At 50.0% G+C, this 21,671-nt stretch overlaps 1 protein-coding gene across 2 annotated transcripts in view; it reads left to right on the plus strand.

Moving 5' to 3' along the window:
• PARN (poly(A)-specific ribonuclease) overlaps positions 1-21,671 on the plus strand; it is a 637,089-nt gene that overhangs the window by 596,428 nt on the left and 18,990 nt on the right. For both annotated transcript variants that reach the window (XM_078663093.1, XM_078663092.1), the window contains one exon: positions 812-1,005. In XM_078663093.1, the coding sequence (XP_078519219.1) occupies positions 812-1,005 (194 nt within the window). The remainder of the gene's footprint in view (positions 1-811; positions 1,006-21,671) is intronic.

Raw genomic sequence — 21,671 nt, forward strand, 5'->3', positions numbered from 1 at the left:
GTGATTGGTCTCTGGGGCCTCCTGGGTCAGCGATCCCCCGAGTTGCACTCTCACCTGCTGTCCCCGGAGCTACAGGGGTGCTCGGAGGGGCCCTCGTCGCATTCCCCTCAGTCTCGCCAGGTAGTGTCAGGGGACCCCAAATTAGGTCTTGTGCTCCTCCCATCTCCACTGCGGGTTTTCAGTGATCGGTGGGCGCCGCCATGTTGGCCTGGTTGCCGGATTACCTGGGAGGTCGTGCATGGCTCGGGGGATCACTGCTCTGTCTTCAAACCAGCTGTCAGTAGGTGCCCAGGAGAACGTTGTCGACTCTGGTACAGACTTCAGCGGGATTGGGGGGGGTTATGGCATGGATATTTAAGGATTGGGCGGGCCGCTGGACGGAGCACCAAAGGGGTACGGCCGCCATTTTAGCAGGCTAGGCCACGCCCCCCATAAACCCTGTCACTGATGACGATAAAACGACCTATGCACATGTACAGACTTTTATGAGGTCTTTTGGGGAGAGGGTATAGTAAAAGTAGGAGGTATTGCTTTCACTATCGTATATCCTTGATATTTTACTCCACTTAGCAAGTACGGAATGGTCTGTACAGTGACCTTGAGTTTCATAATCCAAGCCTTATCCATGCTATTGGATTTAAATCCTTAGAAATGTCACCAGTTGTGCCTGAGATTACTCAAGCGCCATGTCCTCACTCTGGGTGTGGGATTACTGATAATCGCATAAAATATTTTTCTGATATCAGAAGAATCTGACAGATTTTTATCCTACTGTCTTTTGTTTAATGCTGCATTATTAATTTGGTTCCAGTTTCACTTCCCCCAGTATTACCGGAAAGAGAAGCATGAGCCCTATTCAAGAGGAATCTGCTTCTGACGAGCTGAACGAAGGAGAAATCCAAGATGGCGAGCTTGACGCCACAGCCGATGGTGGAGAATCTGCTCCAGAAAAACGGAAGAGAGGCAGAAAACACAAAAAAATGAAAAAAGATCCAAACCCAGCAGGTACGCATTGTCCTGGGCTTCCTATGTGTGAACCGGATTACCATTTTGTTATGATGGGCACTACCCGAATTTAAGTTTATTATTCAGTGTTGTATAGCCTTTGCTGGCATGGTATTTGGATTCTTTTGTGATAAATATGTTTGCAATTGTGATGTTTCAATACTAATTATACCAAACAGATTAATGCCTTTGCCTGAATATATGCAGATTGCATTCTAAAAAATAAGCTTTTATTTTTTCATTTACATTCACTTTCCAGTACTTCCCTTATAAAGTACCTCCTTCTTGAAAGTTTATTGTACAATCTTGCAAAAGAAAGTAATGGCGGTCCGTTGTGTTTAGGATGCATAACCGGCGTGGCTTAGTTTATCGAGCAGTTCCCTTTAGTGAAGCAACTGTCAAAATCTGTTCTAGATGTGAAAAGTCCAAAAAATCATATCAAAATTATTCAGAACTGTAAAAATTGTGTAGTGTATTAGAGAAGGCATTACCCATTGCTTAATTTAACAAAAAATATTTGGGGCCCAAGATTTTCTGATGGCATTGCTGGCGCGGCCCACTGTGCCGACTTCAGCGCTCCTTCCTCCCCTACCGTTTTGTTCCTTTCTCTGGCATGGTTCCTATATCAATTATTTTGTTCTACTGTGCTGCATCTGAAAGAGACAGCTATCTGCAGATTCTTTACCTTAGTACTACGCGGCGTCAGGCTGCATCTGGAAGATTTTTCTTAGCAGTACCCCTGCGTGCTGGTATGTGGAGTTGGTCGCCTCCGCGTGACGGTGTCCTGTTCATCATGGTGACGTCCCCATTGTCAATATAACCACCACTCCAGCACGCTGGCATCAGTTCTATTCTTTCCGCGCCAGCCAGTGCAGATTCGTCAGAGCTTACCCCCCCTGTAATTTTTTGACAAACTTTTTTTCTACTTATTGTCGACTTCTTTTGATGTGCTAGGGATGTCCAGCAAGAAGACCTCGGGGTTCAAGACATGCGGCACTTGTCACCGCGCCATGTCTGTCACGGACCTCCACTTAGAGTGCTTCTGGGGCTTGGAGCACGACCACGACACAGTTGTGTTCAGATTGCCGGGTCATTGCGCCAAAAGCTTTGAGGGAGAGGTCCCTAAAGCTGATCGCTGCCCAGCAGCCGGTGCCTCGGAAGTTGACCCGCCAGTCGTGGTCGAGAGGAAGGTCGGAGCCCCACTCTGGTGGATCAAAGTCTTCTTCTTCCGAGCTGTTTGGAAAGAAGCATCACAAAAAGCACAAGCAGTCGAAGTGTGCTTTGACTTCACACGCCAATCGCGTAACAAGACGGCGGAGCCTCTACAATTGAGGCCTCTCTCCACAGAGCGGGTACCTGGGTTGGCTCCGCCTTTTCCCCCCTTCCTGGGGCCGGGAGCGACCCCCGCCCAACTTAAGGGGTTCTGACGCCATGTGCACCATATTCGAGCAGCTGACCCTGCCGTTGTGCCTTTGGGCCCTGCAGGTTCGGATAAAGGAATCCCCGTGGGCTCCGCGCCGTCGGCTCAGGTGGCGCTGCCTCCTACTGCACCCGTTCCCAGGTCCTGGACCAACGTCAGTTGCACCTCCACAGCGACTTTCCCCGCGTCCAAAGCAGAGCTCCTCCTCAATCCTCATTCCCGACGACACGGAGCCTGTAGTGCGTCCATCGACGCAGAGACCAGAGCCATACGTCTCCATACTGTTGAACCTGCCCTATTCTGATGGGTTAGGAATGGATGAGGAGGATTGGGAGGGGGAGCAGGACCCTTTAGTAATCCTGCATCCCCAGGACATGTACTGGTATGAGGAACTGGGTGATGCCAGTGACCTGGACATTTCCCCAGTTTCTTGCAGGCTTTCTTCACCCAACCTGGCTATGGAGGAGGTTGCATCATTTGCTATGGTAGTGCATAGGGCTGCGGAGGTCTTGGACCTGCAGCTTCCAATGGTGACAGTCAAGACTAAACATCTTGGCAGAGGTCATGCAGCCTGGTGTCTCCATTTTGGAACCTTTGCTTGCTTTCAAAGAGGCCTTGACGGACGTTCTTCTGGGCACTTGGCCCAAGCCCTGCACAGGGGCTCCTGTGAACACAACGATTGCCCACTGCCAACTCCCTGCACCGGGCGATCCAATTTTCCTCACCGTACACCCCACTCCACAAAGCTTGGTGGTTCAAGCTTCCACTTCCCGTGGCCTGTTCCCTTCTGCACCCCCGGACAGGGAATCCAAGAGACTGGAAAGCTTTGGAAAGAAAATGTTCTCAATTGCAGTCGGTGAGCACTGCATGCCTTTTGAACCTTTCTTTTCATTTAATATGGGACACGGTTGGGCAGGTGCTGCCCAGAGTCTTGGAGGAGGACCAGATTCTACTTTCCCAAGCCATTTCAGAAGGGAGAGATGCAGCAAAGTTTGCCGTGTGATGTGGCTTGGACACGACACTCGCTGTGCAGAGCGATTTCCACGACCGTGGCTGTACGTCGCCACGCCTGGCTGAGGACGTTTGGTTTTTCGGCAGATGTCCAGGCTAATCTTATGGACCTGCCCTTTGTCTATTGTCTCTTCGGAGACTAAGCAGATGCTGCACTTAAACATTTCAAGGACTCATGGGCTGCGGACAAGTCCTTGGGCCTCACCACAACATGACGACCTGTGTCTGCTTTTCGCTCCTTTTGTGGCTACATAATGGACTACCAACCGTGAAAACCCTATTCCGGCCAGAGGACCCTGCAAGTTCAGGAACCTCTGCGGCGCCGTGAACGTGGTTCACGCCGATGTCGGGAGGCCAGAAGTCGAGACAAGCCATGCCAACCCCACACATCCCTCCCCCCACTGCAAAATCCTCCTAGCCCAATCTTCCGAGATCACTCTTGGCCAGTTGGTGGCAAAATACGACTACATCTCCACCACTGACAAGACGTCACCTCAGACAGGTGGGTGTTGCAAATAGTCCGAAGGGGCTACTCCCTCTCCCTTCAAGACTACCCCTCTATCCGTGCCTCCAGTGCACGATCGACTGACGGAGGATCCCATTGCCTTTCTTCGCGAGGAAGTAAAAACTCTTGGCCAAGGGAGCTATAGAGAGGGTTCCCGGGACAGAAATATGTTGTGGTTGTTACTCCTGCTATTTTCTGGCCCCAAAGAAGGACGGGAGCCTTTGTCCTATCCTCTACCACAGAGCCCGCAACTACTTCCTCAAAAAGGAGAAGATCATGATTCTAGCTCAGGACCTATCTGCCCTGGACCCGGGAGACTGGATGGTAGTGCTGGACTTGTAGGATGCCTATTTTCATATCCCTGTCCTGCCTGTCCAGCCTGTCCATCGTCGTTAACTGTGGGCCAAAAGCACTTTCAATTTGCAGTGTTCCTTTTCGGCCTAACCAGTGCCCATCTGGGGTTCCCAAAAGTGATGGCGGTGGTTGCAGCCCACTTGCAGAGATCATATGTTCCAGTCTTCCCCTATCTGAATGACTGTTTGTTGAAGGCGGGCTCATCAAAAGCAGTAGTCTCCCACCTCCAAACTAGGGCGAACCTTCTGCATTAGCTAGGTTTCACTATCAGTGTGCTGAAGTCGCATCCGATTCCCTCTCAGACACTCCCTTTCATTGGAGCGGTTCTGGACACAGTGCAGATTTGGGCCTATCCTCCCAAACGGCGAATCCAGGATATTCAGGCGATGGTACCTATGTTTCAGCCTCTATCCTGGATTTTGGTGAGAATGACTCGAAGGCTGTTGCGCCTCATTGCCTCCTGCATCCTGCTGGTGGACCATGCATGGTGACACATGCATGCTCTACAGTGGGACATGAGGTTCCAATGGGTGTAGCATCTAGGAAATCTCACCGACCTGGTTCAGATATCAGAGGACACTGCGAAAGACCTGCAGTGGTGGCTGACATACCGCAATTGGGTCTGAGGCAGGTCCTCTCCCTTCCCCACCCAGATCTCACAGTAGTGAGTGATGCGGCCTTTCTGGGATGGGCATCTGGGGGAGGTGAGATCAGAGGACTACGGTCTCGGGTGGAAGCCAAGCTCCATATAGTACTTTTGTAGCTTCGGGCAACCTGATTGGCACTGAAAGCCTTTTTAACGTCCATCAAGGGAAGGCTGCTTCAGGTGTTCACTGACCACACTACCGCCATGTGGTACTGCACAGGGCGATGTGGGGTTGTGGACTGTCAAGAGGCCCTGTGTCACTGGTCTTGGCTGGAACAACGAGGCATTTCCTTGGTGGTTAAACGCCAGAGCAGACTAACTCAGCCGAAGGTACCTTGCGGATCAATAGTGGTGTCTCCATCCGAAGGTGGTCAAGGTCTGCGTCAGAGGTGGGGAGAGCCTTGGTTAAATCTGTTCACCTCTGAAGAGAATGTGCAGTGTCAGCAGTTTCGTGCTGTGGAGTTTCCAAGGTGGCTCTCGCTCAGCGACAAGCAGACCTCCTGTATGCCCTTCCGCCCATACCACTCCTTCTCGGAGTGCTCAAGAAGATCAGGCGCGACCGGGCACAAGTTGTTCCTATGGCTCCTGACTGGGCACGGAGAGTCTGGTATCCCGAGCTTCTGGCAGTGAGAATCAATTCTCTGATCAGGCTCCCCGTTCGGGAGAATCTTGTGTCGCAGCAGCAGGGGAGGGTCCTCCACCCGAACCTGTCCACTCTCCCCATTCTTGCGTGGAGACTGAGTAGCAACAGCTGACAACATTTGATCTTCCTCCCGAAGTCTGCAAAGTTATTCTGAAAGACAGATGTCCCTCCACGAAATCGGTATGTCTGCCGATGGAACAGATTTTGTAAATATTCTACAGAACTGTCTATTGACCCCTTATCTGCCTTTGTCCGATAATCCACTGTTTATCCTTTCCTTGGCCCGCAGGGCTCTGCTTTGAGCACTTTGAAGGGCTACCTTTAGACCCTCTCAGCTTTTCTTTGGCTGCCTGTGAGAAGCTAGCTTGGTATATGGTGGCAGGAACAGTGTCCCTAGAGTTAGAGAAACTTATTTTGACAATAGGAATCTGAGCAGGATACTCCCTCTTTACCAGGAGGGGGATGATAACCATAAATGGATCACTGCTTTGGAGAAGGCCTGCAAAGTTCAAAGGGTCCCTCAAGAGCAGTGGGCAGCTAACCTGTGGCTCTCCTTTGCTAACGAAGGTAGAGGTAAGCTTCTTACTGTTAGAGAAGAGGATTCTGACAATTACTCAGTACTGAAGAGTGCTCTCATAGATGGGTTTGGCTTAAACACTGAGCAGTATATGATTAAGTTCAAAGACACCCAGAAGGCACTCACCCAGTACTGGGTAGATTATGTAGACCATGCTATTTAGGCTCTGGAAGGCTGGCTTCATGGATCCAAGGTACAGGACTATGAGGGGATTGTACAATTTAATCATGAGGGAGCACATCCTCAACTGTCAGAATCAACTTTAGTACCAGTACCTAGTGGACTCCGATCTGACCTCTCCCCAAGAATTGGGAAAGCAGGCAGACCAATAGGTCCGCACCAAGGTTAAGCAGAAGAACTATGGTAATGGAGGTAACCAGAAAAAGCAAGATTTTTCTAAATCCAAGGATAAGGGTGGGAACAAAAGTAAAGAGAACGTCTTCACAAGGGTCCCAAAAACCTGCATCTGGGGGTGAGTCCCAAAGTTCCAAGAAAGGCAAAAAGAAACATGTGTGATACATTAGAAAGATAAAGACCCATTGGACAAGGGATGCTGATTGTCCAAAGGCCAAGGAAACTTCTACTACCACTACCCCTAAGGCACCCTCTCCCACTAGCACAAGTGCAAGGTGCGGTACATCAACCAAGTGGTTAGTGGGGGTAAACCTTTGGTTCTGAGAACTCCAGCTCAGTCTGTTCTAGTCTGTGATGGTGGCACATACCTTGCCACCTTACTAGTAAGGTGGCATTAACTTGGGCAAGTACAGACAACAGCCTTTGATCAATGGAAAAGAAACAATGGCTTATACAGACACAGGTGCCAGTGTCACTATGGTGACAAACTTGTGTCTCCTGACCATATCATAAATGTACCAAGTCACCAACGCTATCAATGTCAGGAGTGACATTTCTTGGGAGTTGTGAACCTCAGCTGGGGAGGGGTAACTGGACCTAAAAAGGTTGTTTTATTTCCAGACCTACCTGTAGAATGTCTGTTGGGCAATGATCCAGAAACGTCAGCCTGGGCTGAAGTAGAGTTTAGGACTCATGCAGAGATGATGTGACAGCAAAGACACCGGCAGAGATGCCCAAGGGCTCCGGCCAAACATCCCAGCAGTGAAAAAGCCCTGGATCCTGGAAAAATGGACCAGGTGACCCCCAAGAGAAGGGACAGGAAGGGTAAGGCTTTATCTTCCTCTCAAACTCCCAGTGAAAATCTGCCTCCTGAGTGAGATTATCTCAGCCCCTGTGAAGGTACTGTCCCAGAGGAATTTGGGCCTGACCAGGCAGAGTTCTTGGGGGCGGTGGGCTCTTCCAGGGCTGACTTGAGTTTAGAGCAGCGGACCTGCCACTCTCTTGAACCCCTCAGACAGCAAACTGCTGCTGAGGAAGCAGGGAATATCAGTGGGTCCCATAGGATCTATTGAGAAGCTGGGCTTCTGTACTCTGAAGGTACAGACCCCAAACCTGGTGCCACCAGGAGGTTGGTAAAACCCTAGAGGTTGAGTTGACCTCCTCTCCCTAGCACATTATATTCCTCTTGCAGGACACTTAGGGCAAAGCACGACGTGGGACAGGCTTGTCCTTCACTTTTACTGGCCCCATATGTCTGAAGACACCAAGGAGTTTTGTTGCTCCTGTGCCACTTGCCAAGCCAGTGGTAAGTCAGGTGGCACCACAAAGGCCCCCTTAATCCCACTTCCAGTAGTCAGGGTACCCTTTGAAAGAGTGGGGATCTACATTGTTGGTCCCTTGAACCCTCCAACTGCATCTGGGCACAGTTACATCTTAGTGGTGGTGGACCATGCTACTAGGTACCCAGAAGCTACTCCCCTTAGGAACCACTACAGCTCCTGTAGTGGCCAGGGCCCTCCTGGGAATCTTTTCCAGGGTGGGCTTCCCTAACAAGGTCTTAACAGACAGAGATACAAACGTCATGTCTAGTTACATCCCTGCCATGTGGAAGGAAAGTGGAGTGAACTAAAAGTTTACTACACCCTAGCATCCACATTGCAATAGGCTTGTTGAAAGGTATAACTAGACCCTAAAGGGTATGATTATGGGACTCCCAGAAAAGTTTAGGCAAAAATGGGATGTCTTATTACCCTGCCGCCTATTTTCCTAAAGAGAGGTTCCTCAGAAGGGGGGTTGGCCACAGCCCATTTGAGCTTCTGTTTGGATATCCAGTTAGCGGTCCATTGTGTCTAGTGAAGGAAGGCTGGGAGCAACCTCTCAACCCTTGTAAGCAGGGCATTGTGGACTATGTCCTTCGCCTGTGTTCACGCATGGCTGAGTACATAAAGAAGGCCAGCAAAATCCTGGAGGCCAGCCAAGAACGTCATAAAGCTTGGCATAACCAAGAGGCTGTCTTGGCTGTTTACCAGCCAGGCCAGAAAGTGTCGGTGTTGGAGCCTGTGGCCCCAGCAGTAATTCAAGACCAGTGTAGTACTATCCTTGAACAAAAAGATGAGGTCACCTTCTTGGTGGACCTAGGAACTCAAAGTAGTCCCCATAGGGTACTTCATGTGAGCCTCCTGAAACCGTTTGTGGACAGGGCTGACATTGGCTTTCTCATTGCAACTGATGAGGGACGGGACAGGAGGAAGAGAGTGACCCTCTCCCTGATCTCCTCTCTCAGAACCCTGATGATGGGTCAGTAGATGGAGCACCCTTTGCAGGCAGCATCACTTGATTGCAAGCAAGTCCTTTATCAGACCATGTCAGGGATTACATCAAGACAGAGGTCCAAAAGTTGCTGTAATTGGGTGCCATTGAGCTTTCAGAAAGCTCCTGAGCCAGTTCAGTAGTCCTTCTACCAAAACCTCACACCAGGGGTGGAAAAAGAGAGATTAGGTTTTGTGTGGACTACAGAGGCCTCAATGCAGTCACTATGACAGGTGCCCATCCTATTCCAATTGCAGATGAACTGATAGATACTTTGAACTCAGCCAAATTTGAGTACATTTGACCTGACTGCTGGCTACTGGCAAATCAGACTAGCTGAGGATGCCAATCCAAAAACAGCATTATCATCCACTAGTGGGCATTATTAATTTATTGAGATGTCCTTTGGTTTGAAGAATGCACCTGCCACATTTCAGACGTTGGTGAACAAAGTCCTAACAGGTCGGGAAGACTATAGTGTAGCCTATCCAGATGATATTGCTGGCTTTAGTTTCATCTGGGAGGATCAACTGGACTATCTCAGGAATGTTCTGGAGTCCCTGCAGAAGGCAGGCCTTACTATCGAGGCCACCAAGTGCCAGATAGGGCAGTCAAAGGTTGTGTACGTGGGCCACCTGGTAGGTGGATTCCAGGTTTAACCATTGGAGAGCAAAATCCAGACCATTATGAACTGGATTGCTCCCACTACCCAGACTCTGGTCAGAGCTTTATTGGGCCTGACTGGGTACTACAGAAGATTTGTAACGGGATATGGGTCCATTGTGACTCCCCTGAATGATTTTACATCAACGAAAATGCCAAAGAAAGTTCAGTGTACAGTAAACTGTCAAAAGGCATTTGATTAACTTAAGCAGGCCTTCTGCACTGCTCCCATTCTTCAAAGTCCTGACTACTCTAAAACTTTCATTGTCCAGACAGATGCATCTGAGATGGGGGTAGGGGTTGTTTATCAGAACTAAATGCACCTGGGCCAGGATCAACCAGTAGCTTCTATCAGCAGAATATTGACCCCCAGGGAGAAACGTTGGCCAGCCATTGAGAGGGAAGCTTTTGCTGTGGGCTGGGCCTTGAAGAAGCCGAGGACATACCTGTTTAGCACTCACTTCATTGTTTAGACAGACCATAAGCCCCTCATCACACGTTAGTGATAGATTCTTTACCTTAGAATTATCCCCTGGCGTCAAGAGGTTCGTCCTGACGGCCACCGTAGGGAGCTCGAGGAGGAGCGCCTCAGCTGCTCTACCCAACACCACAGAATATGTGCCACCCTCTTCCGTAGCCACGGTAGAAGTGGACAGTGTGCCAGGTTCTGGAGTAAAATCCATGTCACCTGCATCCTCCAAATCCTCTTCCCAGTCCGGGTCTAACTCGCACTGGGCTGCAAGAGGGTCCACAGACCCCTCCCAGTCCTCCCCTACCTGCCGGGCAGGTGAGGGAAGCGGATAGAGGAAGGGATAGAAATTCCCCATAGGAGTCAGTATCGGCATCAATTGACACCGGTCCGGCGCAGTCTCCATGTCGGTGAGAAAGCCGATGACCGTGTCGGCCACGGAGACTGCTGAGGCCGGTGGTGGTGCCATAGATGTCGGTGGATGTCGTACGAAGCCATCCAACATCGGCATGGATCCATGGGAGTCTTGCGGCGTCGAGACCGAAGTCGTCGACTATGACAGGGCCAGAGCCGAAGAAGAGCGAGGACCCCCAGTAGGACAGGACGTCCTGTGGCTGGGCCGAAGTCACCGACGGACTCGGGAAGGGCGGGTAGGTCATCAGCAACTGTGCAGGCTCCGCCGGAGCTGCGGGGGTGGCACCACCCGCACCCTCAGCCATGTCAATTGACTGGCTAGGGGAAGGCGAAGAGCGACTACGCTTCTTCGACTTCTTGTGCTTCATCTTACCTGACTCAGAGTGCAAAGGCTTCGGCGAACAATGGTGGCAGCTCCGTGACCGGTCCCTCGACCTCCCACAGGACCGGGACCTTGAAAGGCGCGGATCCGAATCCCGGGCCTCCAGCAACTTTCAGGACTGCTCCTGCAAGATTTCGGAGCCATTGCCCAGCATTCGGGGCACGACTTGGTCGCGCCCCAGGCAGTAGAGAGACTCACGGTGCGGGTCCGTCACAGACATTGTGCGGGGACAAGCCGCGCAAGACTTCAAACTGGACATCCCTATACACTAGGAGTCAGACAAAAAACAGAGCCAAAAGTCACAAAAATAACTCAGTCAAAAAGTGACTGGGGGTAACGCTCTCTCCAGATCTGCGCTTGCTGGCGCGGAAAAAGAACTGACGTCAGTGCGCGTGGGCGCGTCTAAGTGGCTCCAGCGACGTCATCTCGGCAACTACGATGCCAATGACGTACCCGGAGCCACACGACGATGCCTACCGACGCGCAGGGGTACTGCTGACGAAAACTTTCCGGATCCAGTCTGACGCCTGGGGGTAATTCTATTGTAAGCATTCTATCACTACTGATGTTTCTTACAGATATTTTGTTACCGAAGGTAAGTAACTTGTGCGACTAGAGCTCAGTTCAGGGCTCTCAACATAGATAAAGGAGCACATGCACTACTTCGACAAATACTATAAAGAGGGCTGTGGACCTGGAAAGCTGCTAGTGTGAAAGTTCATGGCTGAAGTGAAGCAAAGGGTCTTAGTGGGGACACTGTCACGGCTTGTGACCTTTGCATTTCCATGCACCTGAAGGGCATAAGGGTGGGCAAAGCCAGGTACATTTTGACCAAGGTCAACAGGGCGACCCCAAGCAGACTCCCTCCGCAAAAGGCAAGGCACTTTCCAGAAACCTGTCTCCTTAGTGCCTCACCAAAAAAACAAAGTGGTAGGAAGGAGAAATCCTTTACCTCCACGGAAGAAGCCAGATTTCACAGACCGTTGGCAGTCTCAGTTTGGTTTGCCCGCACCAGATACCTTCTGGATATCACAAGAACCTCTGGCAGATAAGAAGTTATAGCTGGAGTTCTTGCTGATGTCATGCAGGTCGAGGTCTTCAGGATGACTTCACAAACTGGGCGACTTTCGAAGGTAGAGGTAGGTTCTTGTAATTTGACAATTCTTGTGGTTCTGATCCCAATGCCCGACAAGAGATCATATCCTGGTCCTCTAGGTGTTATGTCTACTGGGCCTCATGGCCTCTTGCATCCTGTTTGTACCTCATAGGATGCTTGAGTCCGGTCCAGGGAAGACATGGCTTGGCAGTTCGGGCTGGACTGTTCCCATGAGGCACAGGGTCAAGACTGATTTGCATATGGCCATGTCTGAACTGGGGTGGCGTGGTGAGCAAAATAATGATGGATTAATCCCAGATCTGTGACTGGGGGTGAATGTTTTGACAATTTGCAACATTCCGTCCATCACCTTGTGTGTTTTGCTGTTCATGGCAGATGATGACTCTCCGGTGGTGTCTGGAGTCGCCTAGGGAACCTCACGGCTCCGGTACAGGTCTCATCTGGTCCATTAAAGTCTGCATTGATGGATGGACCCCTCCAATCTCTTGAAGGACCTTCCTTTCTGCCCCTCATCCCCCTCCCTCCACCTTTTGCAAGCTGAAGCTGCCATCGTTACTGATGTTGCCTCTGGGCTGGGGTGCTTATCTAGGTGCAAAGATGACGCAGGGCCTATGGTCTGTCTGATTATTACATCAACAGTGGTTACGACACTTATGTCGAGAGGAGATTTGCCTATGAAAATAGGCATGGCGAGTCTTCCCGGAGGGGCACCCTGCAATCTGCCTCGTGTGAGGGCAGATGCTTTGTAAATACTTTAATTTGGGCCTGCAGCAGTGAATCAGAATCAGAAAGTACTTTATTCGGCTAAAAATCATTAACCATGAAAGTAACAACAACATAAACAGCATACAACATAAAAAAAAAAGAAAAACATAGTGATTATATTTCATTTACACTAATAGTTTTTCTTAATTTCAAAACATGTTTAAAATAGTTTAAAAGAACCACAACAGTAAAAACAGTATCCATTCTCTGACGAGCCTGCAGTGTACATTTCTCTGATTCGTCCATATCCAACCTAGTGCACACACGTTCCAGGGGTTCGGGCGCTGCTGGTTCTGATCTCCTGAGACTGCAAGGAGGAATGTGTACAGTGATCTGTTGGCAGTCACACCTGCAGCTTTCTCTGCTTGTAGCAGTGATGAGCATGCCTCACTGTGACCGGCCCTGATAATCCCAGACCTTTGGGGTTATGTTCGTGTCTCGTTGAGTGTAGTGTTTTAATTCTGAATATTGGGGGCATTTCGCCATTAGAAAGACTGAAGTCTGCGTCTTTTGAGCCATGGTATGGAAGGGCCTGTTCTCACCCCAGCCCCCAAATCGTCCTTTCGTATTTCAGCAAAACGTGCGCAGTTAGCCTGACGGTTCCAGCCTGCAGATTGGCGCCATCGGCCCTGTCTCCAGCAAATAACGCCCAAATGGCATACGGAGGCTGGTCACAAACTGGCAGAAAGTTGGGGAACTAACGTCAGCCCCCGCCGTTTGTTTGTAAATATCGGGGTGTTACTTTAGGGATTAAAAATGGCACGAATCCTCCTGACTGCTTGCACTCCGGCCGGGAAGACTGGCCAGAGCTGGGCACCGATGACCCTGGGCCTGCTTTAGATCGCATCGATGTGATGTAAGTGATGGCACACGGGCTGGTTTACATGGCGGTGGGCGTCTGTGAAACCTCAGCTCCCGCACGGGCATTCCATCCGCCTCACGTGAGCAGCGGCCTGACCTGTGAGGATGAATGATGGCTTTTCCAAGCACACTGGAATAGTACCTTGGTTACCATAAACAGGCGTCAAAAAGCTTTTATAGAATTACTGCTCGTCGCTATACCTGGGGGTGGTGTATCTCCTCAAAGGGGTTTGTTTCTATACGTTCTGCTCATTATTCAAAGCAGCTCTGAGAGAAGCTCTGGCAGTATTGGCATGCACTGATGCCAAACCCACATGCACGGATGCCATCCCCCTGCCATCTAACTAGGGCACGAGGGGGCTTCAAAGCTCCTCGTGGTCCAGAAGTGTTCTTTAAGCGCTGGACCGTTATATGCATATGTGCGAATGTTCAAGCGAATTATTTCACAATTTGTTTCTGGCATCCAAAAGAGTATCTGGTATCGCAATATATACGAACAAGCATTGGCAAAGCCCACTTTTTTTTTTTTATTAGTCTAGGTGTTACAGGATTGGTGTGGTGTGTTTGTATGTGTATGGGTGGTCAGCAGATGGGTGTATGTATGTAAGTTTGCGGGTTAATAGGAGTGTCAATTCCTAATATGGGTTGGGGGAAGATTGTTGGGTTAAAGATGAGTGGATTTGTGATTGAAGTTGAGTGGGTGGTTGTGGGAGTAAGTGGGCTGAAGCGTAAGCGTCCCTCCACCTGATTGCAGTATCTCCACAAAGTAACAGATGCTTTGTGGAACATCAGGGCTCTGCTTAGTAAGGTGTGGTATCTTTTACCAACTTATTGGTGTCCCCGAAAACGACTATGTATTTTTGAATTGGCCAGTTGTAACTGAAAAGCTGCTTATGATTTGCTTATAATTTTTGCACCCTTTCCACCAATTGCATCCTGCCAGAAAAAAAGTCTAATGTAGGTTTGATATGGTAAGTTTGGTGCAGATCTGTCTGGGTGGAGAAGGGAGCTCTAGCGAAGCGGGGTTGAATAGCAGTACACCAAACATGGCATGAAACTAAAACGTAATTCAGAACACTGTCTTTGCTTAGTTTGTTGTAAATACCTTTAACGGTTTTCGAGAAATTATAGTAACAGACATCTGGACCCATATTCCACAAACCTGCGTTTGAAGGAGGGACCTGATTTCCTTTCCCACAACTGAAAACTGAGTTTGCAAATCCGTCTGATAGGCAGACAACAACAGAAAGATTTCCATTTCAGCCAACGCTACATGAATGTGAGGCATTGTACTCAAGACAAAAGTAAAAGGCCATATAAGGGGGTAGGTTGGGCACTCCCTGACCCTCTAAGCCAAGGGTCTCCAACCTTTTGTGTAGTGAGAGCTTCTTCTGGTCAGTGAAAATCGCCGTGAGCTACTAAACCCCAAGCAACTCGCGCATTTTTCTGAGTGACCTCCCCCGCCCAGTTTCATTGGAGTTAAGCCTATTTCTTCAGAGCCCATAGGCCCCATACTGTGGTTTGAACACAATAACACTGAAAGAAAAGACTTTGCATGACAGTACCTTGAAATGCATAAGTTGAAGGTGCACTGTAAAACATCTATGAGGCCACACAAAGCCACCCTGTGTGGCCTTTAATGGCCTCATAGCTATGGAGGCAAGGCAGCGTAAATCGATGTGCTGCGTTACTCTACCCCAGCGAGGTGTTCCATGAGTGGAGCATGGGTGCCCTTTCCTGTGTAAAAAGAAATCTATGTGCAACACAGGCACCATGGCACAGGTGTGCCTGTGTTGGCACTAGGGGGCAGCAGTTTGTGTGCCAGTGCAGAGTAAGAATAGGAATGCATCATATTATGTTAAAATTTAAATGCAGTGCATTGACTGCCACAACAGTGAGACAAACGACTAAAGCACAAGCCACAACAATGACCCAACAAAAGCACAAGCTGTTCAAGCGGAGGCCAATGCTTGTCGGACTAGGACATGAAAGAGGCCCTGGCACCAACTTAGAATTATTTGCCCCATAAGCCAGGTCTGTAGGCTCAGTGCACTAAAGCAGCCACTGCAGGGGCCTGTGTCGGACCTCATGGTCACAGGTTTAAATCCCAGCAGGTCCACTCAGCCTTTCATCCATTTGAGGTCAATAAAATGAGTACCATTGAGTTGGGTAACAATAAGCATCTGTTATTCAGTGCCAGGACACCTTCGGGTAATCGTGCGCTTTACAAATAGACCTGTTCAGTTATGTTATGTTGTTAATATAGGGCAGGCAAATCAAATAGCTGAAAAAAGTGGGCCACATTTGCAAACTAAGTTTTTAAACTTAGACATGTTGTATATAGGAGGTGTTTTTCAAGGTATGGAAGACTTCAGTAGGCTATTTGTGCTTGCAGCAGGCAATGTTGGTAGTGTCTGAAAAATTAACAACACAAAAAAGCCCACCCGGCAATAAAATCGGCACACAAGATGCCGGAAATCCACAGACAAGCATTGGCACAGACCACCAACCAATAAAATTGTCCCACAAACAGCCCAAAAAACAACCAATATATAACACCCCGAGTGGCCACACGACACCATGGAGCAGTCAAGGCCTCACTGTGGAGAGGCCGGAGCTGGGAAGCCAGAGCTGCCTGTGTCCCTGAAGAGCGCACAGTGGTCAGTGAGTGCAAAATGGTGACGAAGCAAAGGACTGTGAGCTGTGTGAGGAGGTAGAGCAGGTGCAGGCTCAGGTGGCTTGATGGCCCTGTACTGAATAGTTTTGGGGGGGGGGGTCTGGATTGGAGTCTCTGTATGAACTCTGGACTCAGTGTGGCCTTTGCCAATGTGGAGTGGAACTGTGGAGGACAGGGGAGATGTTGAGGAGGAGCACACTGTGACCAGGGCCAGTGGGTATCTATTGCTCCCCCACTGAAACTGAAGCAGTCAAGTGTGGTGTGGGTGAGGGGCCGAACAAGGTCTCAGGGTGGCAATGGTGGCCCATAAAAAGAACTGAGATGAATTTGGGTGCAAAGACATCATGTAATCACCTGTTCACTGCACCACTGAGTACCCTAAAACTGTGTGTGCTGCTGACACTGCAAAAGAGCTCACCCACCGGCTTGCAACACGAAGGAGCATCCCAGCTGCCACCGCAATGTGGTCCCAGTGCTCTGGTTAGCTGTCAACTGAGACTCACTGATTGTAGAAGGCTGCACTTCACCTGGCAGCGAGAGGGCTGCATAGTGAAGGAAGTCCTACACAACTCAATGTTACTCAGCAAGATCCCCCAAACATGCTGCCCCTCCCAGGGCAAAATAGACAGTGATATGAACATCCACCTACCAAGAAGCACGGTTCTATGCCAAGGCTGGTGGGCCAACATCTTATTTTGAGAATGCACTTTTGATTCAGTATTTAGTTCTCACACCTAGACAATGCCTACTCTGTGACTTGGAAACCTTTTGTTTTCTACTAGTGGGCTTTCTTAGACATCTCCTTACCATTGTTTGGCTTCACTGCCACGCTCATTTGTTTGCTTGGTATTGGTCAATCACTGTAGTCTTCCTTCCCCTTGCAGTTTTAGTACCCCACACCCACTCCTCCAGATCATGGACACATTACTTGTCATTCCACTGCTCATTTTTATGGAGGGCTAGGTAGCTTCTTTGTGTTTACAATTGTATCAGTGACTCCCCTTCTGCTGGCAGTTCCCCCCCCCCCCCCCCAAATCTGCCCCCATCCTTACTCTGACTCCTGTGTTGCTGCTCCCTCCCCCACTCCTTCTGTTGCCTGTGTTGCTTGCCCCCTCCCGCCCTCTGTTGTTGCTGGTTCCCACCCGCCCTCTGTTGCTTGCCTTAACCATCCTCCATTTGTTGTTGATTGCCGACCCGTCATCCACCTGCGCACCCTTCCGACTTACTTGCATCCCTCTGTTGTTGCTTAACCCCACCTGCCCTCCCACCATCCGTTATTGTGAACTATTCATTACCAATCGTAAGCAATAGGACCCAAGCAAGATCTTGTGCAGCTCCATTTTCTGCTTTGCAAAAGGGTATTGTGGGGGTGAGCACTGTAGAGGTGCGGTCTTCAACGGGTCAGGCAATGGCTCCAGTATGCATTATTGAGGCCTAATGATAATCGGATAGGAACTGGAGTAGGGAGTGGAATCTGAGCCCCAAACCTGTTGTACAGTACCACTGCATTTTTTCCTCGAGTCTAGTATCTCGGGATACTAATAATTATTGCTCGCTATCATAAAGGAAGAGTCAAAGCTTGTGTTGGCAAAAACGTGGTCATGGTTAACAGCTGGGAGAAAAGGAGGCGTGAATATGGGGAAAAGTATTGTAGTTTACTTAATCATTTTAGCACATTTTTCTGTTTCACTGGGAATATATTTCACCCCAACACCCAACCTCAGACACTTGCAATGTTGAGTCTGCACTAAAAAACGACTCAGACAATTTGGGGATCTGCGCAGATATACAGCGTGGTTCAACGAGGAAAAAGGCATGCGTGGGTCCCAGCAGTACTTTGCTGTGAAAACCAGCAAGGAGAAACCAGGGGTGCGCCGTAGAGTCACAATGACAACGCACCTAGGTGAGGAACCGGGCAGACGTGGCAATCGAGAGCGGTCCCATGCAGGGTCATTGCACATGGTACGTCGTCACTTCACTCTTAGTCTTATATTACTTTTACCAGGGGGGCCGTTCTAAACTGTGGTACAACTAAATCTTACCTGCTGCAAATCGGGTGCAAGTTTATACGCGCGGGTCCCGGCATGCGAACTGCTCCTCAATGCTCTGCCCTACCGTGCCTGCCTGAGCTCCGCACCCGCACAATGGACAGTGCGGTGCAAGTGACGAAAAGGCAGGGGGCATGTAAACATCACGAAACTCTGTGCACGCCCGGTCACGAGACTCTACAGCAGAGGAAGTCATCCTCTTCGGCCCGCCCCACGCCAGCTAAGCTCAAGCCAATCAGAGCAGCTGCTTTGGGTGAAGGCGGGCAATGGACACTGAAAACAGCCTGAATAGCCCAAATAATGCTAATATGCTACTAAATTGAGCAGCCCTAGGCGCGAGCTACTCACAGGGTCTCAGCGAGCTACCGGTAGCTCGCGATCGACCGGTTGGAGACCCCTGCTCTAAGCCCATGTGGTTGTGCGTGGTTGGAGGTTCCCATAAAATCACCCATGTTTCTGCAAAAATAAAGTGTATGTGCTGTAATTTTCATGCATTCTCCTGCAAGGTCTGTGGTCTCAGAGCACGGCTCTGGGTTTAATGAACCAGTATCTAGATCTGTGGACTTCAATCAAAGGCTCTTAAACACTTGTTGGCTCTCTGCTTGGGTTCTTTGGCCCAGGAGCTAGAATGGTGATCCTTGGAAGGACCAATGCATCTTTTTTGGCCTTGGAGGTCTTATATCCACCACTTAAATTACTTTCATATTTCACTATACTAATTCAACACTAATCCTTTATGGGTCGAGGAGTAGCGTACTACTTGCCGAAAAAGCACTTAGACACCTCGACAGATGTAGTAAGCGCTATATAGATGTAATTACAATACAATAGACCCAAATTTAGGCTTGGCAAACTTGGAAAAAGGCTTCAAATACACAATATTCTTTTAAAACAGGATTTTGAGTTGAGTTTGGACGCCTACCGAGGTTGCACACTGGGCCACACTTGCCTGTGGGATTTTTATGCAGGCCTGAGCCCTGCAGGCTAACTCCAGCTGTGGATAGCCCAAGACCTTTTACAGTTGGGTTTTGCCACCTGCTGTTGAGAGTAGGGTCTAGCAGGTGGCAATCCCTGCTGCGCACAACCTAAGGCAAGGCACTAAGGCCATCGTTGCTCATGGATGTTGGATTCAGGGCCAATCACTGTGGCCTTCACCTGCTGCCAAAGGATGTGCACCGGGTTAGGTGGATGCTGATGGTAGAATAGGCTCAAGCCATATGGCCATACTTGCCACTGGGAGGTGGACGAAGTACCAGGCCCTCCTCCCAACCCCCACTGCATGCTGCCAAGGTTTACTGGTGTGAATATGTAGATTCCATTATTAAAATACAGTACATTTAAATGTGTTTGTAATGTTGAGAGCTCGGGCCCCACACAGGAAAAATATATTTGGCAAAGGCAGGATGGTTTGTCAAGAGTCTGTGGGCTTTCAGGCCCACAAGGTTACGTCATTGAAAAAATATGTAAATTGTTTTTAAAAATACAATTCATCTGATAGACGTCTAGGCGCAGGTTCCTTAACTTAGAATGTCCCCAGGCGTCAGACTGGATCCGGAAAACATTACGCAGCAGCACCTCTGCGCGCAGGGGGCGGCGCCGCCGAGCTCCACCCTAATGTCGTTCATGGACATGACGTCAGCGGAGCCATATATGCTCCTCCTGGTGCGCTTACGTCTGTTTGATTCTTTCCCACGTCTGAGCGCGGATCCTGGAAAACAAGCAGTTCCTTGGCCTGGTTTTTGGGCCTTCTCGACACCCTTGGTGTTGTGGGAACAGTGTGCAATTCCTTCCGGCTTTAAAGCTTGTGAAGCCGGTACGCGTCAGATGTCTGGCACTGACCCACACCTTATCTGTATGTGGTGCCTCAGCGTGCACCACGACTACGAGGACTTCGACTCCTGTCAGCGGATGAAACCAAAGTCCTTGAGGGAGCGGCGTATGAAACTTCTGGCCGCACGGATGTCCGGTCCAGTGCCCTCCCGTCGCTGCACTTCCTCTCGGGATCGGGCTCGATCCCGAGGTCGCTCGCGCGGCTGCCGTGTGACAATAGATAAGCGCAAGCACAGTCGTCGCTTATGGAGGTCTTACTCCGATATCCGGGACGTTGCCGCCCATTCCTCTCGCACTCTACCAGGTAAGGCTGCATGGCAGCCTCATCCTCCATACCCTCCCTTTCCAGGAGTTGGAGCAACAGGTGCCCAAATGGAGGCTTATTCTAAGGCACTCCAGGCTTGCTTTGTCGCCCCCTCTCCCTGGTGCGCCTTCGGGTCCCACTGAGGTAGCAGGCACTAATGCCTTGTCCTTGTCTGTGGACTTTTTCCCGGCACCGGCTGCGTGTGTCGATTCCGGAGCAGACGCGATGCCGACGAACCAGGGCCCGAGCACAGCTTACCCAGTCTGTTAGTGCATGGCCCTGATTGGCTTCCTGCGCTGATGTTGGAGACCGCGCCCGCGACGCCGGGTACTACACCTGGCTCGTCATTGGCCCTGGCACCCCGTGTTTCCACCAGGCAGTTTAGAGTGGGATCGACATCGGTAGGCTTTCCGGTCGAGTACCCTGTGGAGTTTGTCGACGTCCAAGCTACTCCGACACAGCGTTGATTGACGCCTGTACGGACGTCGATTCCTCTTCCCTTGGTTGAGGTTATTGCTCCTCCCCACTCATCGGGCGGCGATAGGTCTCCTATGGTTTGTTCTCACCTACAGACGGCAATTGAATCTAGTACTGCCTTCGCGTGCGATATTCATGGGGCGGCTGCTTTACTCTATCAGCCTCCTGTAGTGCCTCTACTTTCTGATCCTTCAATGGATCTGCTCTACTTGGAGCCTATTGAGGTAGAGCCTTTGCTGCCTTTTGGGGGCTCTTTATTTGACATCCTGCGTGGCACATGGTCAAGACCCTCTTCTGGTGACCATGTTGATCGGGCTATTGCTCGTAGGCACCGCCTGTCTTATCACCCAACAGCTCAGGGTCTAGTTGTTCAGGCGGCTTTTAATCTACAGTCTTCATCCACATTGGCGTTGTTAACTCCCACCAGGGAGTCTAGGTGGCTGGATGATTATGGTCACCAGCTTTTCGCCTCTGCCAATCCGAGCATCCGGGCATTAAATACGGCCTGTGTGTTTGCACATGCATCCTCAGTATATTTGGGACTCATTTGAGAACCTTCTCCCGTCTGTTGCAGAAGGATCACGGGCAAAATAGCTTAGTCTTCTACTGCATGGCAGGGGCAGGGCACAATTCTCCCGTAGGTTTTCACTTGATGCAACTGACTCTATAGGGCGGGTTCTTGGTCTCGCTGTGGCTTTACGCCGCCATGCTTGGCTGCGCGACAGGTGCTTCCCAGATCATATTCGGGATGCCCTCAGATCTGTTGTTCAATGGGGTGAATCTTTTTGACCGCCATGGGGATTCGGCGGTCTCCTGTCTCTTGTCCGGGCTGCGGTGAA

The sequence above is a fragment of the Lissotriton helveticus genome, chromosome 10 (assembly GCF_964261635.1).
Source record: "Lissotriton helveticus chromosome 10, aLisHel1.1, whole genome shotgun sequence".
Lineage (NCBI taxonomy): Eukaryota > Metazoa > Chordata > Amphibia > Caudata > Salamandridae > Lissotriton > Lissotriton helveticus.